General features: G+C 40.7%; 1 protein-coding gene across 11 annotated transcripts in view; it reads right to left on the bottom strand.

The window, feature by feature from the left end:
* The window catches only part of DHX9 (DExH-box helicase 9), a 32,799-nt gene extending 19,328 nt beyond the window's left edge, over positions 1-13,471 (bottom strand). For 5 of the 11 annotated variants that reach the window (XR_005821978.1, XR_005821979.1, XR_005821973.1 and 2 more), the window contains exons 1-9: positions 12,907-13,471; positions 8,513-11,016; positions 8,180-8,308; positions 6,368-8,048; positions 4,966-5,155; positions 3,997-4,190; positions 2,974-3,107; positions 915-966; positions 91-183 (exon numbers count right to left, since the gene is read on the bottom strand). Coding sequence is in view for 3 of the 11 variants with exons in the window: in XM_040565341.1 (XP_040421275.1) it covers positions 6,576-6,732; positions 7,950-8,048; positions 8,180-8,308; positions 8,513-8,612; positions 10,819-10,870 (537 nt within the window). In the remaining 8 variants the exon portion in view is untranslated. Of the gene's footprint in view, positions 1-90; positions 184-914; positions 967-2,973; positions 3,108-3,996; positions 4,191-4,219; positions 5,156-5,363; positions 8,049-8,179; positions 8,309-8,436; positions 11,017-12,906 lie in introns of those variants that run through there. The other 6 variants (XR_005821975.1, XR_005821974.1, XR_005821977.1 and 3 more) reach the window with 6 other exon arrangements.
* Positions 13,472-13,590: the final 119 nt, after the last annotated feature.

Raw genomic sequence — 13,590 nt, 5'->3', positions numbered from 1 at the left:
ATGCTGGACATTCCTTAATATGTAAAACACTAGCACAGAAAAAAAAATCAACTATACTGTAATTTCTAGATGCTAAATAGTCCATGTCACCTCTGCTTCTCAACCTGCATTCTGTGTCATTCTCAGGTCTCCGTATTCTTGGAAGCTCCATCTCAGCAGCAACTTGCAACATAGGAACATGACCTGCAGAATTTCATACATTATTGTCACTTGACTATACTCTTAAATGTCAAATGCCAATTAATTTTTAAAAGAATTCTTACAAGCAACATTAAGACAGATTTAATCTTTTTGTCAATGACTGGTGCCAAGCTGTACTCAAGAAGCATAGGCATCTTAGGGAGTAACAAAATCCATCATTGCAAAAGTATCAGAACCAGTGAGATCTCACATCACAGCCTTGGTGGCGTTAAGGTCATGTTTTACAGTCTTTTTTCCAGCAATAGTAGATAGATAATAGATAATAGTAGATAATAGATAGATAATAGTAGATAGTAGATAATAGTAGATAATAACTTTACTGTTGCAAATTAGAACATTTTTTTTAATAGAGCTGAGAACAATCAAATTTACTCTAAAGAGGGAATTTCTTTAGCTAGGACTTAACATCAAAGTACACCCAGTAAAACTGTTTTCAGCCAGCATCATACAGTATTGTACACATACTTCATAATCCCTAGCACCCACATGAAGACCTGAACAGATCAACAAAATCTTAACCAGAGTAGCAGGACTCAGCCACGGAAAAAAACAGCAAAACTGCTCTCAAAAGCATGGCCAACTCACTAGAGTTCATCTGAACTCTTCCCAGTATTCCAGTTCTGTTTCTGCCCATGTCAAGACTGAGGCAGTGCTGAGCAGCTGAACAGCCTGTTGCTGTAGGGCCATCCCCTTAAGCTCTGTTTTGTGCTCACCTTGCATTCATCTCCCCTTTAAATGCTGACTTCTTCTGAAGACCAGGAATAGCTAGAGAGAAAAACAGAAAGCTTTAACAGATATTAGATCATCTTTAAGACCTGGAGGCTTGATACTGAAATTTGTAAGAATAATTCTCTTTAAAATCATTGGACATTCAGGTTTCCAGTCTTGTGTTAGTAACACAACTGGAATAAGACGAAGTTTGGGGGACAAGCCAAGGAAAGCCAGTGTTGTCTGGGTGCAATAAATACAGATGCAAAAAGGGAACGTGGTTAACGCTACAGCACATCTTTCAAAGTCCACCTCTTCTGCTTCCCTAGTAAGTTGTTCCAGTTCCCAAGCTGGAGATTTTCAGTAACAACAGCCGTGGAGAAACCATTCTCCAACCTACACAAACATCTACATCAGCAGATGGCACTGGGGAGTTTAACACAGACAATGCAGAAGATACACATTCCAAATTAATCCAAGACTTACATTTGGAAGTGAATGCTAAAACATTTGATGACATTAAAGATCTCTACAATTCATAGCAAGGCATCATGTGACATCATTCATGGGTCATTTGCCTTTTAACAGTTTTGAATAAAAAAAAACCTGCTTGAGCTTTATACAGTTTTTAAGAACTCTTCATTAGAAATACAAGAAATGTTGTACTTGCTTTAAACTTTACTCAAACACCAGTACCCCCATACCCCTGTAAATACAACCAATTATTGGTTCTGAATAATCCAATGCCTGCTGGGTTATCAGGGGGGTTAACTCCATCAGGCGTGGTAACAGAAGTTTTGTACAGAGCTGCTCCCACAGACGCCTCGTGGTCTCCTGTGCCCCTGAAGCCCTGCAGTGCCAAGTGTGTGCACAGAAGCAGTCAGTACCTGCCTGCTGCTGCGCCCGGCCAGCGTAGCTCTTCCTGCGGTCAGGTATACAGGAGGTAAGGGAGCCCAACCAGTCTGGGCCCAAACAAAAACATTCATGTACACATTTAGTTTGAGCTGGAGCACTTTGCTCATCTTGTTCACACAAGAGTTCCTGCACAACAGTAAAAACAGCCTGACTGTAGGAAACGCTTAACAGTAATCTGTGCCATCCACTCCTGTTCCAGGTCACTTCTCAGGTGCTAGTCTGAGAGGTGAGGAGGAAACCATACCTCTCTGGAGTTTTGTGGGGGTTTTTATCCCTTTTGCACTGGTATACTTCCGCAAGCACAAGTCGGCCAGCAGAGCTCTGGATGTCTGGAATCCACAGGCTATAATTTCAATGAATTCTAATTAAAAAGGCACTCTCACATGTTTTTGGAATAATGAAGCGTGACTATTTTGGAATAGGAATGTAAACAAACACTGCCTCAGATTAAGGGCACAGTTCACAATTCTGAGTTCACATCAGGTTCTGCAGACACGAGCACCATCACATACAGCAGTCTTGGAAAAGGTATTCCATGTTCCCACATCATCTGAATAAGCAAAAGAACTCATCAGCTGCTGGGCCATGAAGTGCAACACGGCATGCACTAAGACAGTGGCTAGCTGTAAAGGAACAAAGTACTGCCTGGCATAGACAGAAAACCACTGCAGCAAGGCCTATTTGCACAGTTTATTAGACAACAAAGAAAAATCCCCACTGAGTCCAAGTTCTGTAATTTGAAATTTGTTTGGCAGAGAATGGTTTTAGACAATGCTGAGATTTCTTCAGAATGCCTTGTACTTCCTACAATCAAAACTAACAAGAGATGGCTTCAAAATCTAAATCCAAATACAGTTTAAACATACAGCATATAAAATTTGAAAACCAAACTCTTTATTAAGAACAAAAACTTGCACTAAATTCCCTAAGGGCATGATATTTTACAGAGCTGTACTTGTACTAAGGAACTGAAACAGCAAACAGACTGGTAACAGCAAGAAAGGAATTCAGGAAAGAAACAAGCCCTTTTGTCAAAAGGGAATGACTTCACTGAACTTCTGTACCTAACCACCTGCCCTGCCCCAGATTCCCACAGCCTCTATAGCCACCACCTGCTCTCAATACCCTTCCCCAACTCTGTAGCCTCACCTGGAGCTACCTTGGCATCCTCTTCCTTCTGAGCCCCTGCCAGAGAAGCCACCGAACCTCCATAGGCAGAGCCGTGCAGATAACCTCCGCTGTCACAGCGAGCCATCTTTGGAGCGCGAGGACCATCTCTCAGTCTGGCATGAAGAAACATTATGTATTTGATACAACCCTTATAAATCCATTTTTTCCCACCAATATTACAGGAATAATCTATTGCCTCAACATTCAGTTAAGAAGCCTCTGTTTTCTGTTAACAGAATAAGATGTTTGAATTACGGTTGCACTTTTTGTACCTTTTCCACATCAGTAAAGAAAAGCCTGAAGTGCCACATAAGCAGATCCTCCTCTAAATCTCAGACAGGTCTACACTTGGGACAAAAAAAAATCCCCTCAGTCCCACTTTTGCAGCTCACACAAATGAGCAGGGAGCCCTACCCCTGCTTATATGCTCATAGGGATATTTACTTTGCTCCTCACAAAATACACTGAAGTGCATGTCTAAGGTGTCCTCTGTTTTGATTCTAAACTAGTAATGGCTCACAAGTGTGTTCATTTTCCTCTGCCAAAGAAGACTTGAATAAGGAGCAATAGAAGGGTGCAAGCACAGCCAAATGTTTGTTTTATTTCCAGAGACAGCGATGAAGAGGTTTGCCCAAAATAAAGTTGGATTATCTTGTCTATGAAAGTCATTGTGGTTTGGAACAGGCAATGACAGAGTTTTTATTACTGAGAGCTGTTTGTCCTTCCTGTGGAAACAGGCAGTGATTTGTCTACATTAGACCCTGAACATGACAATTTTACATATGCTCAGACTATTAACCTTGCAGCAAAAGCCTAAAGCTCCTTTCCACACCAGACACAATTCTCCTGGTGATATTAGCTCCCGACTTCTGCAACCTCCATGAGCAGTGAGCTGACAGCTTGAAGCTGCTGTTTGGGCACTTGGTGTCCCTGGGGGCAGAGGCGGTGAGCGCTCCCTGTCCCCTGAGCTCCGACGGCATGAGCCAGCAGAGGCGAGCTAACCTTGCATCGGCAGCCATCAGGCTGATGCCTGCGGCTGACGGCCTGGAGATCTGACGGATCACATCTGCTTGTTTGGTGGGTCCAGCTGCTAAATGATCCCCAGATCTTTAGTCACCTCCACAGTGAGAGCCTCCATTGCAGCATGCACAACAGGGATGCAGGCAGCCACGCTGTGGGGCATTTTCAGCTTGATCCTAGAGCAGAAACAATTACATTAGATATGTCACAACTTCTAGGGGAGAACCTGTTATGAAAGATGTCCTGTAGTTTTCCATTGTGTGCTACACGTTATCACCTTTGAGATTCTAAGTTGTTAATGAAGAGGCATAAAATTCAGGAGGGAAATTTGCCAGCTCCCTACAATTTGATATTGTTAAAACATCAGCTATCCTTCTGTTTAAATTTGCTCTTCAGATTTAACATACTTAGGTAACACTAATACATAATCCTTATTACCAAAACAGAAAGATACAGAAACAAAGTAAACTAAAACTACATGGCTCCTTAAGATCTTGAAAGCTACAGGCCACCGTCAAACATACCAGAGAACTAAACTTAAGCAATTCTTCACCTTTGTTTTACAGACTGGGAAGTTAAAAAAAAAAAGAAAAAAAAGACATCCAGATGGTATTTGGTCATGGGCATAAAATGCATGCTGCCAGAGCCAAATGACAAATCCTTAGCATTTCTCTCCTCCAGCCATGTTTCTGAGACTTAAAAATAAGGTTTTCTCAGCCTCTCTCTGAAGGGGAGGTGCAAAATACATAGTATCTCTTATTCACATTCCAATTAAAGTAGTTTTTCATGGAAACTGCCTAGTGTCATGTTTTCAGTTTAAGCTGAAAATCTGCATGAAGCAGTGCTGCCAATATAAACCCATCCCTTCCTCTTACGAAACAAAGGTAAGGCCCTCACAATTAACCTGTAGTGCATGGCTCTGTGCAGGGTTCCCATTCCAAAGAGACTTACATCTATGCTAGCAGTTGCTTCCCCTCAGTCTGTGGTCTTTCAGAGACAGTTTATTAGCACCAAGGAGATCTTTACCGGTCATCCAGCAGAATGAGGCCCCCATCCATCAGAATTTTCTTGGAGGCAAACAGAAGGGGTTCAACAGGCTCACCAAGGTCATTGCTTTGGCAGAGATGGCTCATGCTCAAATCTGCAGGTGTGAGAGGAATATGACTCTTGAAATGGAATACAGAGTCCTACACATCCCTCTGGCCAGCAGAGGAAAAACAAAAACAAACGAACAAAAAAACCCCACCAAAATCTAGGTGTACTGTTAGGAAATTACCAGAGCGCACATCTACACAAAACGGAATGCTGGGCAGATGTTTATATGGATTCATCACCAGCTGGTGCAGAGAAAAAAGCCACCGAAAACTACCTGCCATTTAAAAGTATTCATTTTTCCATCTCCACAATTATGCAGCTGACATTTTGCAAGAGCCGTTTCATGTTTTGTCAATCTAAACATGATGAAGGCATAGCTGAATTATCTCCCCACCTTTTGCATTGCTGGGGCTGTGATGAAAAGCTCGTCTTGCTTCTTTTATAGGGTCCCACACATGCAGCATTTGGAAGCTGCTACATGTCCATGCAAACATGCCCCCCTTGTCATTTTATATAAACAAGACCTTAAGCTTGAACTTGAAGTGAACACTCTGACAAGAACAAGCTATCTGATGTGAGCCAGAGATAACAGCACTGACCACATGGGTTACTGCCATTCATTTTAGGGAGGAACTAAACAGCAGTACTTAGGGTTGCAACCTCCCACCGCAAAAGCTGCCTCTCTTCACCTTTCACACAGGAGCATGATGGACAGAATCTGTTTTAGTTTTTTGTCTTCAGGAAGAAGATGTGCTGGAAACCACTACACATCCTCAAAAAAGAGACGCTTCCAGAATGGAAGTCATGGCAGAAAAATGGCCACGACAAGGAGCAATGAACTTGCAGGTCAAAGAGAGGCTGCCAAATACAGCAGGAAACAAGACAACCAAACCTCAAAGAGAAACTCTTTTAGCAGGTATGTAACGGGTATGAAGAGAGCTGTGTATAAATCCTTCCTTCACCCCAGTCCTACCCAGTCATTCTTAGCCACTTTTAAGCCACTGATTTAATCACTCTTAGATTCCCACATGTATTTTCATTTAGTAAAGCATAGTATTTTGAGTTCAAAAGTCTTGTGGTCTTTTTAGGGAAGCTCACTTTACAGAGTCGGTCTCTGCAAATCAGAGCTCTGGCTAACTTGGGTGAAGAAGAGGTGAAGCCTCAACACAGCTCTGAATGATGTCTGTGGAAACCCCAAGTATCAAGACAAGACCCCAGGGTAGACAAGGTGACAAAAAAGATATCCCTACAATATCACCTCTGCTATACGATCTTAAGAGGCTCTCCTTACAGCAAGAAACCTTGCTAATACAAGGGTTATTCACAAAAATGTCTTTAGGGCATTTCCCAGGCAGAGTGAACCCTAGTGTTGCACACTGCTGTTTCAAGAGGAGACGGCGCACATCAGGGTATTGCCATCACGGCGCCTGGAGTAACTGCACAGGCACCACAACCAGGCTTGCAGGCTACTTTTTCTCCAAACACACACAAAAAAAAGGTGGTAGATACTTGATGTTCTGGGTGCTGAAACGGCAGCTGACAGATGACTTGTGGAGGGCATTGTGCCCCTCAGTGTTAAGAATTTTCCTCTTCTCCTTGTGGCAGCAGACAGTGAGGTAGACCCTAAAAGCAAGCAAGGAGATTACAACATCTAGATTATTATCTGGTCCAGTGCTGTTAAATGGTTGAGTCATCAAACATTCTGTTGACAGAGAACAGAAGACTGGCTAGCATCCATGGGTCATGCACAGCAGTTGTTTAGGATCCTGGATCAATGCATTTTCTGATTCAATCAACTGGCAGATGGGCATCTGCTCTCAAATGACCTCTGCACTCAAAGCATTTCAGTTCTACATTTAGTTTCCAATTAATTCATGGATAGCAAAAAGCTGAAAAATACTACTACAAAGAGGTATTTTTCTCTCCCAAGCTCTTCAAAAACAAGGAGAGAGAGGTTTGCCCAGAATGTGCTGTACCACAGTATGTTTCCTGTCATTTGTTTTGGAGACAGATCTTTTGGGGGAGGTCAGAATGGATGTTTTCATTAGTTTATTTGTTACAAACTTCCCCAGAGTCTCTGGTGGCTTGTTTTCAGGTCATCTTGCCCAGAAATAAAATTAAAGATAAATGCAGCAATGACTCTAACAGCATGAGGAGAAAAAAAATTTAAGAATAAAAATAAAAAAAAGAGACAAAAAATAACAAAGGGAGAGGATCATTTGCAGAATCCTGCCAGCCATGCCATATTAAACTAAACAAGCTCCTCAAGGACATGTGGCAAATTCAGAATCTGGTCATCTTTAAGAAACAGTTTTAAAATGGCAATTTTAGAAAATTGAATAATATGTCACATTATTGCACATCCCTCCTGCTGCACAAACCCAGAAAACCAAAGGACACACAGCACAATGTTTAGATCACACAGACTCCCTAAGGCTAATAAAAAGGAGTGGAGAAGTACAGCGCTTACAGAACACATTTTATGGATGCAACAAGTAAAGAACAAAAAATCAGAGAGGTAACTCTCTAAGGAGAATTAGTCAACATAATTTTAATCGTGCAGCCCTAACACCAGCCTCCAAAATCGCCCTATATCGCATCTCAGCTATCACAATTTCCCTGTTTTTCTGTCTGGTAGGCAACTATAAGAGAATGAGACAGCACTAAAATTTCATCTGAACACAGCTGTAAAGGCAGAAGATATTTAGGACATGCCTCTATGCTTGTGTGTTCATCATAGATTATCTTGTTTATTTATTTCTCATCTCAGAATGAAAAACACGATCATAAATTGCTATGTCCACGTAGAACCTCACCCTCTAGGAAGACAGAATTGGTACCTTTTAGCTGGACTATTGCTTTCCAAGTCATTCTTAAGCATAGCCATGCTAAGTCTTTTGTGTTCACAAAATCTTTTTCCTGCTTCTTCACCACCCATTCTAAAACACAAACAGATTCAATTAGCAGTCCGTTCAAGAAAAAGAGTGACGATCTAGCTGTTAAAGCAGCCAATGAGATATCTAGTCCAGTCACACAACTGTTCGCCATAACTTCTAAACAGATTTTGTACCTTGCGTCATCCCAGGCTTGGAAGACCAAGAGCGAAGTTAGGCGATCTGAAAACCTGTTCCCAGCACAATTCCTGTGGACACAATCCAGACATTTGCCTTCACTGATGATAGGTTTGGGGAGCAGGTGGCTAAAGAGGCAGTACAAACAACACATCCCACATTGAAAGAAACCTCAGAAGGCATCAGAATGGGGTTTATTCACAGTATTGCTGCCAGCAGCTGTTATAGGCCACTGGTACGAGCAAAAACTTCTCACTTGAGGTTAGAGACCCTTGTCTACCAGTCTTCTTTAGAGAAACACCTTCCAGAACGTGGATGTTAAATTAGCGAACCTTCTGTGACAGCAGATGTTCACAAGTCCTTTGTTTATCTTCTCTCCCTGTCCCCCCATCCATCCATAGGTCTTTTCACCATCTTCTGGGTAAAGTGACCCTACAGCCATCAGAGTAATAAACAGCAGTTCTTTACTTCTGTTGAAATAAAATATGTGGATTCATTTTTCTTCTTATTTAGGTCTCAAATTTCCCATCTGCCCATCACTACCTTACTGCTGTACTTAATATTTACAGTCCCACTCCTGCTTTGCAAATATTCAGCCTCTACTGGTGCCTTTTAGTCACTCTGACTTTCATGACTACTTTATTACCTACATGAAAAGTTAGTTATTCTCTGATCTCATGAACATAGTTTCCTACCCCCAGCTGTAGCATTTATTGCTCACCTGGATGTATTATTTTTTCTTTTGTAGACTGCACTTCTAGAGGCTCAGGAGGCCAGAGGAACAAGAAAATGACCACAGAGGCTACTAAACTTGCTAAAAAATACAGTCTATTATCAACCTCTTGCCAAATGGAGGTTCAAGGGAAGTTTAGCTTGGATTCTTCCACGAGGTGTCAATTCATCACTAGAATCCATCAAGCTCTGCAAAAAGATCTCTTGTCAAAGGTGGTTATCTACTCCAAGCAATGTTTATAAAAGAAATCCAGAATTTTAATAATTGTGCTTATATAGAGCCCCATCAATATTTAAGTCTAATATTATTTACAATATTGCCAATCTGATTTTCAAAACTGTTCTGAGGTCAAGTAAACAATTTTTCCTTTATCCTTATGGTTTTTTTACTATCTCTCCCATAATTAAAATAATTACTATTTAATTCACATATTTTTCCAATTCCCTTTAGTTTGCTTCTGTACAGAACTTTATTATATTATAAAGTCTCTCAATTGATCTAACTGATCTAACCCGATTTCTGCCTCACAAAAATCAAAGCAGCCATTTCACAGCCAACTCTAGTCTTACTGCAATTGCCAAATCACAGGACCCTCTGTTCATCAAAAAGAGAACATCATGAACTCTCACTTCCATGAGCCTTTGTTATATACCGCTTGTCTCCCTTTCTCTCCTTTCATCACCTAAAACTTTTCACTTGAGCTCAGCCTCTAGGCTATCAAACCGTTGGCAACAATAAAGTAAACAAGTGGCTGTGGCTCTTTACAGATCGAAGGGTCTCACGGGTGTCCCTAACTTTCTGGCCATTTGGCCATAAGCATTAAACTCTGCTTCATAATTTCATGTTCTCTTGCACTCCCTTGCTCTCTCTCTCCCAAGTTTGCATGCCAAAGAAAACCAGCACAAATATGATCTTTAAAAACTCTTAAGAAACCAAGGAAAAATGCAGACTTATTATTTACATACTCTACAGACTCAGGCATCACATACTTTGGAAAACTTCAGCCTAATTAGAACATTTACATTTCTTGCCTCAGCAATGAAATGGGAAAGCAAGCAAACAAAGGACTCACTCCTTAGCCACCACCAAATCCATTTTTTAGTACCTACTGATCTCAAAATCCTAAAGAAATGCATTTCTTATCAGCAAAGTAAAAAAGCACTAATCATTTTTTGATCATTAAACTTGAATGCATATCCCTTGCTTTTTTTTATTCTGGTCTCCCCTCTATGTACAAGCATTGTAGTCTCTTTACACTTTTTTTTCCATAAAAGTCATCAAATAGACATTTCAGTTATTAGAAATATTAAGAAATGCTTATTTAGTGATATTTGCAAAGCATGCTTAGGTCTGAGATCACTGCTTTAAACCTTGCTTCTTTTTACTCATATTCTAGCTAGTTCCTTGAAGAAACTGGGGCGACTGCTTAACCCTCACTTCAGTTCTGTTTTAGGAGGATATTGATTGATGGTTGCATATTCAGAAACTGGAGATTTAATTACTTGACACAATACTGAAAATTTAGGTTAGCAAACTGTGGAAAGGAGTAATTATACAAATATATATATATAATAATCTCTTCTTTTTATTAGTTTTATAGTAGCTCTGTTAATGCCTTAGGCACTAGACTGAATCTATGTCATACACGACAGTGCCACAGCTGGAAAACAGGAAGCTGGAAGCTAGCATAAGTCACTGGTAAAATAACAAAACAAGCCTTAAGCTTAAAGGCTCAAATTTATTAAAGGAAAGAAAATCCACTCGGGAATTCAAATATTTCTTCAGCTGCAAAAATACATTGCCACCCACACAATCTACTACAAAAAGCTACTACACAATCTAGCAAGAGAGATGTTAAAGCAGTTTGTAAATGACCACCATGCACGGGAAATCACTTGGACTCACCTTTGTTAACACACAACCTTGTGGACAAACAGTGGCACCTCTTAGCGTGCATTCTGCTTCCATCACTGCACCCAAAGGTGGCGGGTCATTGCTTTGGCCAAAAACTGACAAATTCCTCCCAACTGCAGCAATTTGATGCTCAAGGCTATTTCACAAAATGGTGTTCAAAACCTTTCAGGTGTCATATAAGTCTGAAGTCTGGAATGAGAAGAGAACAAAAAGCATGCACTTTTTTGAGCATGCACTTTGATCACCATCATGGGTCATTCCATCAGCGTAAAGTATCACCCCCTCACCCCTCCAAGCAAATACTGTTTCCTAGCCAATCCATCCACGCTTACTGTACTCTTCTAAGAGTATTTGTCTTCCATTCTTCTCAATTCTCATCTCAGGGAAAATGTAAAATGGAAACGCACAGAGGGTACAGCCCTCACATCACCAGCACTGAGGTTACACAGAGTTTAACATCAAAATACAGCTATGCTCTATCTGCCACCCGACAAGGGGCACTGTAGGTTTCACGAGGGAGACCAGTGAGTGTAACAGCTGTGCAGACTTCTGCAACTGGCAAAAAATTTCCATGGCTCCAGTAAATGAGAAACAGTTTAACCATTAGAAGATCCCAAGTTTCAGCAGCAGGGAAGGTGGAGCAGTTCAGCAGCAAGAAGGGTCTTCCTGACCACACAATGAGGATGGAGGGAAAAGTAACAACTGTCTTGTCTGAGTTTTCCCACCTTCATGACAAAATTGCCAGTTATGTGTTTGAAGGAATTATTTGAGAGCCTTATCCTCATTTCAAAGCCATTTTCTGCTTCACCTCGATTCCCAAGCAGTATTATTTTTTAATCCTGGGAGGTTCTGCAGTTACAGGGAAGTTCTTCATAGTAAGATCATGAACTATTTGTCCACCTCCTACTATGGGCAAAAGCACATAGACACTTTTTTTTTAAGCAAAATAACTGAGATGCCCAAGAATTCATGCATTTCCTGTGTTTACTCAATTTACTTCCCATGTTTGATCAGAAGTAGCATGGAACAGTTTTTAGAGAACTCTCCAAAGTTATTTTATTTCTGAAGGACAAAGCCTCACCTTTCAAAGAGAGTTCTACTGCACAAAAAACAAAACACACACGTGTCCAGCTCTTCCTTTCCACTACTCCAAATTAGTTTTTTATGCCCAGACCATAGCACAGTTTATGTTATTGTGAGCAGTGAACAGCTTCACTTTTTGTCTGTTTCAGAAAAGAGCAGAATATCAAATGTTCCTCACCTTAAGTTCTGCCAAATCAAGTGTTATTTTATTCCTTGCAGCCACATTGCTTCTAAGAAGCAATCCGCCCCTGCTGGACTAGCTAAGCTTTGGCTACTTAGCCATCTGTCTGGAAACTAAAGCACCACACTATTTATAAACCAGTGCTCTGGGCTATACACAGAATGAAATTCTCAGAACTGTCTCAAAAGCTTAAAATTCTAATGCAATTAGTGAGATCCCTATGCGTAATTTGCTCAGAGAACATACATAACAAGACAGGATCCATAATAGACTACAAGAATCTTCCTATTTTCCACTGGCTATATGCTCTGTGTTTTTAATACTCACTTGGCAGATCACATATTTCAAATTCGCATGGAGACCCAGTGACACCTCACATGAATGCAGATGACCAAAAGCAGCCTACTGAAATGCCGGGGTGGTTTGTAACTGTATGGATTGGCTAAAGACAATGCACATTTGTCTTCAGGGAGCTAGAGTCCTAAATTCAGCTCTGTGACTATGGGAACACAAGGCAGTTCTGTGTGTTCAGAAAACCTTTTTTGCATTCCAAAGAACAGCATTTACAAAACAAAAAGCTGTTTCATTTGCAGCAGTCTGTACGATAGGCCACATCATTGATGGTAATGCTGGTCTCCGCAACAGCGATAGATAAAATAGCCTATACAAACAGGAAATGTATACTGAAATAGTTGGTCTGAAAAAGTTAAGGATCTACTGCAAGATAAACTACATAAAATCTATCAAAAAATTCAACAATATACTCCACAACAGCACAAACTATGTTAATGTCCACACAGGAAAGGCTCTCATACTTGCGTTACTCCAGGAGGCATGGGATGAAACACTCAACACTGTTCCTCCAAAGGAATTTGTGAATGAAGAAGTGAAATTCTATACTGGCAGCTTCCTACAACAGGAAAACAAGAAAGTCTGTTACTGTGTAAATCTCATTTCTTCTTTGCATAACATAATTATTTCTACCCATTCATTTTCATGCCAAATCAATCCGGCTCTCCAAGTCACTTATGCAACTCTTGTCTTTACACACAGACAGATGTTTCCTTTGGAAAAGAAGATTAAATACAATAAACACAGTTGCTAGTACTAAAGTCTGGATTCATTTCTAGATGCTTCTGCATTGAATATATACATCAAGTTCCAGCCAGGCAAGAAAGCAAGTACAACTCCCAGGACATTCAGAGTCCTGATGTACATTAGCAGAGCCTCAATGAGTTCAAAAGAAATTTCTTTCTCTTTCAGCTGAGAGATGAAGCCATGTATTTCTGGACCGCATTCATCACTGCAAATAAGGCTCCGGCTGCCCTACAAAAAAAAAAAAAAAAAAAAAAAGGAAAGATGGAAGGGAAGGGAAGGGAAGGGAAGGGAAGGGAAGGGAAGGGAAGGGAAGGGAAGGGAAGGGAAGGGAAGGGAAGGGAAACAATATAAATGAATTTACTCAACCTGTGAAGACTGGCTGGCCAGATAAACAGGAAAAT

Source organism: Cygnus olor, chromosome 8, assembly GCF_009769625.2.
Source record: "Cygnus olor isolate bCygOlo1 chromosome 8, bCygOlo1.pri.v2, whole genome shotgun sequence".
NCBI classification, from domain to species: Eukaryota; Metazoa; Chordata; class Aves; order Anseriformes; family Anatidae; genus Cygnus; species Cygnus olor.
The sequence above is the reverse complement of the archived record's forward strand: the minus strand, read 5'-3'. Positions and strand labels throughout refer to the sequence as shown.